General features: G+C 35.9%; 1 protein-coding gene across 1 annotated transcript; it reads left to right on the top strand.

The window, feature by feature from the left end:
• The first annotated feature begins 2,071 nt into the window (after window positions 1–2,071).
• On the top strand, window positions 2,072–3,463 carry LOC131598087 (squamosa promoter-binding-like protein 2). The gene is made up of 2 exons (XM_058870722.1): window positions 2,072–2,184; window positions 3,232–3,463. Exons 1-2 carry the CDS (start codon window positions 2,072–2,074, stop codon window positions 3,461–3,463), a joined length of 345 nt encoding a protein of 114 aa, XP_058726705.1.
• The last annotated feature ends 887 nt before the right edge of the window (window positions 3,464–4,350 follow it).

The raw sequence follows: 4,350 nt of genomic DNA, 5'->3' as shown, positions 1-4,350 counted from the left end.
TAAGTGCTTATACTACAATAAGTGCTTATGCTATATACGTTGAGAAATAGATTGTTTATCCAATAAGTACTGCATTCGAGAATTCTAGATGATAATAAACAGGGTACGCATTTTTTTAACGACAAACTTTAGTAGCATCCCTTTTATTTACAGTCCAAGGCTCAGAAAGAATGTTAGGCTCAAAGTTCGATCTATGGCTGAGGTGATTATGGTTTTATCAAACTTATTTTAAGGTTATATATACTATTTGTTTATGCATATGAAATGTTATTATGATTTAAGAATTGTTGGTTGCTAATTACTACTTATTACATTCCTATAGGTTGCTAATATTTACTGTGAATAGAGTAACTTTAAATTACTACTGTCTTTTATATTGTATTAGTTATATAAATTATTAATTTTGATATAAGTTAATGAGACCCTTTTAATAAATAATAATTATGATATTGATGGCCTTTAGTGGATCAGTACCTGAAAGAATCAATGTGGAAGGTTGGTTATGATTGGTTTTGTAGCAGCAATGGGGGTGGAGATATCAAAAGGGCAGGGTTTGGTTGAACAAATTGTCTGGCGGTAAAGTTCTATGGTATGTTGTAGTGATGTTTATTAGTTTTCACTTTTCAGATTGTTGAAGACAATAACAATCAGATCGAGCGACACAACAGAAGATTCAGTCGACAAGTAATTCATTCAGGTGTCCGAACTTTCAATGCCACGGACAAGAGGACTACTTTCTTGCATTAATAATTTATTTTTAAATGAAAGTGGATAATAGGTTTTCTCTACTCGATTATCTAATGGATTATAGTGTTGTATTCAGATACACCACATTCTTGGTTCTGTTTGATTCTGTTTGAGTTAATTAGTTAGTTGATAGTTCTCATGGATACAAACTAATAGTTTATTTGCATGATATTTTTTAGAGAAATTTTGGATTTCAATATATATGCTAACCATTAAACCAATAACAAAATTGAAAAAGTGAATTGTTTTAGTTCTGCACATTTGTCTATAAGAGTAAGGATGATTCTATTGCTGATTAAGTTACTGAACCTAACTTTATTATAACGCATTACTTTTCATTTTTATGATTTTTCCTACTGTGGTAAAGGATGTGCAGGCCAGTTTCTGTTTTGTCTTCTTCTCCTGCTGTGCAGCCGAGTTTGCGTGGTGCGCCAATTCATCCGTAATAGATTGCTAGGAAACAGAGGATATTTACACATGGTCACAGTTGGAGGCTTCTGCGGCGAATAAGGACGGTTTTTTCGCAAAAAGGACGGCGGAGAATAATTCTTTCATTTGTTTTTGTCACAGGTGAATGTTATGTTTTGCTGGTTTATTTAGTCCCTTTTATATGATCATGACGTGGTTTTATCACAAACACTGAACATGAAACATTTCTGTTATTTCAATGAGGGTGTTGGTCTTAGTAAATCAACCAAAAACCAAACAAAATGTGTGAAACCAAAAACACGAGAAATCTTAGCCAGTCAGGAGGAGTAGAAGGATTGCATTGACGTCGCCGATTAAAGATAAGTTATGCACACGCATATGGCTGGACGCGATCTAACTGAATCTTTGATGAAGATCCTCACTGAGAGAGGGTATATGTTCACCACCTCAGCTGAGCGGGAATTTGTCCGTGACATAAAAGAGAAGCTTGCCTATGTTGCTATGGATTATGAACAAGAACTTGAAACTGCCAAGAGCAGTTCTTCTAATGAGAAAAACTATGACCTTCCTATTGAAAAACATAGCCTATATAGGTATTGCATTCATGTTCAACTTTACATGGATAAGTATTTGCAGGTATAATTATTATGTACATGGATAAGTATTTGCAAGTATAATTATTAGTATTTTGTTGCATCAGGACTGCGGACCTCTTATCATCATGACTGCATCATTCAATGCCTTTCGTTGTTGATGCTTCAGGCATCCCGCTGATTTTTTCAGGAGAGCCAAAATCCAGTCTTTATTGGTTTGGCATCACTCTAATTTATGATATGGAGCAGGTACTTTACGCATCTAAATCCAAGAATTTTTTGGTTGGTCACTTGGAGCTATTATGTATGAAATGCTGGTGGGATATCCGCCTTTTTATTCCGGACATTCGACAATCGCTGTAGGAAGTGGAGGAGATGGAGGAGGCGGTGACAGTGGTGCTGGTGAACAAAAAATGTAAACAAAAAGAGTAACATTCATAGTTCTTAATGCAGTACACTCATGATCTGGTTTGTAGAAGAAAGAATCTATTGATGTATTGATGGACATTAAGAGGGAAATGACTCTTACAATGCGTCAACGGGCTCTTCAATCAAACAAAGGTACTTTTACATCTAATGCGAGTTTAATTGAGTTTCCCAACGGATTACCTCCTGCCCCGCCTAGAAGTGAGTATTAATTATACTATTTTATTTTATCAATTTTATACGAGAATCGCTAACCATGTTGCTTGACTACAAAGCAAAAAGAGAAGCCTACGGAACAGGAGTTGCTATCAAAGAAAACTAAGGCTGCCAATAGACGTAAAATGCAAGTTGAGAAGACTGATTAGTTGTTAAGTTTGTCTGAAAAAACACATCAAAACGTTCCTTCTCTGCTAATGATATCATTGAATATTGTTTCAGTTATCCTCCACCTCGTGAGAAGTGTGCTGGTCCAACATGTATAAATCCATAAAAATACTAGGATTCAAAAACCAAGCTTCCTCTTTGCAGTCTCCAATGCTACAAGGCTGTTCAGGAGATCACTACACCTGAAACTATCAGCTAATTTTGTCGATACTCCTCCTTTGTTGTTTTTTTCCAGTTATATGTCACCGTTTGTATTTTTATCTATGATACATGCTTTTAGGCTAGAGCAATGGTGAAAACCAGATCAGCAGACTCACTTAGTTGCTTGTCTGCGCAATTTTCTGAGTCATGTTCAACCGGATTATTTTGCTACATGTGAAAACCAGATTAGTAGACACACATCCTTATGTCCATCGCGTAAATGATTTGTCATTCGGAGTGGGCTTGAAGCAGATAAGATGGATGGGAATACTGCAGGTATGAATTGAAATTTTGTGTTCTTGCAAGTTCAAGTTGTGAAACCAATCAATAAATTGTAGAACATTATAGAAAATTCATGGAACAACTTCTTTCTCAGGGAGATCATAAGCATGTAAATGATAAATAGGCTATTGTATGTATTTTTATGATAAATTATATTTAAAAAATTTAGGAAGCATTTCATACATTGTGAGGCTTCTGATTCATTGGAAAAATCAGTTCGGGATACTACTGGAAGAAAGCATGATGATTCGAAAGGCATGTCGTCGTTTTCTGGATCGTCGAAAAGATCGCGGGTGCAGAATCGATTACAAAATATGATTTTCTCTGTTGATGGATGCAACACGGATCTTAGTGATTGTAGAGAGTATCATAAGCAACATAGAGTTTGCGAAAAACATTAGAAAACTCCCGTTGTTTTTGTTAGAGGTAAGCAGCAAAGATTCTGTCTAAAATGTAGCAGGTATATTAATTGAAGTTGTTTGTTTCAGATATATAGTTTATCCAATTTCGTTGAAGTAAATATGCGAATTAGTCCTTGAAAGTATAAGCATCGGTCAATTTTGACTTACATTTTACTATTTTGCTTGGTTGCTGATGTCGGTGTCCAGTGTCGTATTGATGTCAGTGTCCGAGCCAATGACTACGGTTAGAATTTATGTTTCTTTTTGTCATTTTTTTTGAAATTACGCTTAATATAAAATTTTACATTTACTTGCCTTAGGTCCTAGAATCCTGCACTTTTGTAACCCTCAGACATATATGAGAGAATCCTATTATGAGAAACATTTGGCCTGCAACTTCAATAACTGAAGCTGAGCCAGGTTAGGACCATCACCGAATTTTTAATCGAATCGACAAACATAAACAGGATAAAAGACATCCTTTATGGAAAGAAACTGTCCCTAAAGCCGACGTTGTTAACGAAGCCATGTCGGGGATTCCTATCAGTCAACCTATCAGTTTGCTGCTGTATTGATGCGACAATGTTTACCGGGCAGGTTCAGTTTCGGAGCGTTTGCAGTAGCCTTTAATCCTGCATCGGCCTCACGTGATCTTTTTTCCTTGGTTCTTATCTATTTTTGATCAGCTGTTTGCAGTGGAAGTGTTCAAGGAGCTGCGTGTTTTCTTTGTTGACAGATGTATCAGCTGATTTTCGGTTTTTGGATAATGTGTTTTTTATCAGCCAGTGTTAGTGTCGATTTTGGACACTGACACGTCTTTTCTTAGAGGCGGCGATATTGACTACTTTGAGTTTGTAATCGTAGAATATATTCCAACTGAATTAGAC

Source organism: Vicia villosa, linkage group LG4, assembly GCF_029867415.1.
Source record: "Vicia villosa cultivar HV-30 ecotype Madison, WI linkage group LG4, Vvil1.0, whole genome shotgun sequence".
Lineage (NCBI taxonomy): Eukaryota > Viridiplantae > Streptophyta > Magnoliopsida > Fabales > Fabaceae > Vicia > Vicia villosa.
The sequence above is the reverse complement of the archived record's forward strand: the minus strand, read 5'-3'. Positions and strand labels throughout refer to the sequence as shown.

Excerpts from the sequence above, each read along its gene's own strand:
- LOC131598087 (XM_058870722.1), top strand. The coding sequence starts at position 2,072 with ATGTATGAAATGCTGGTGGGATATCCGCCTTTTTATTCCGGACATTCG. Across the intron at positions 2,185-3,231 it reads GGTGCTGGTGAACAAAAAAT|GAAGCATTTCATACATTGTG; the intron begins GTAAACAAAAAG and ends TAAAAAATTTAG.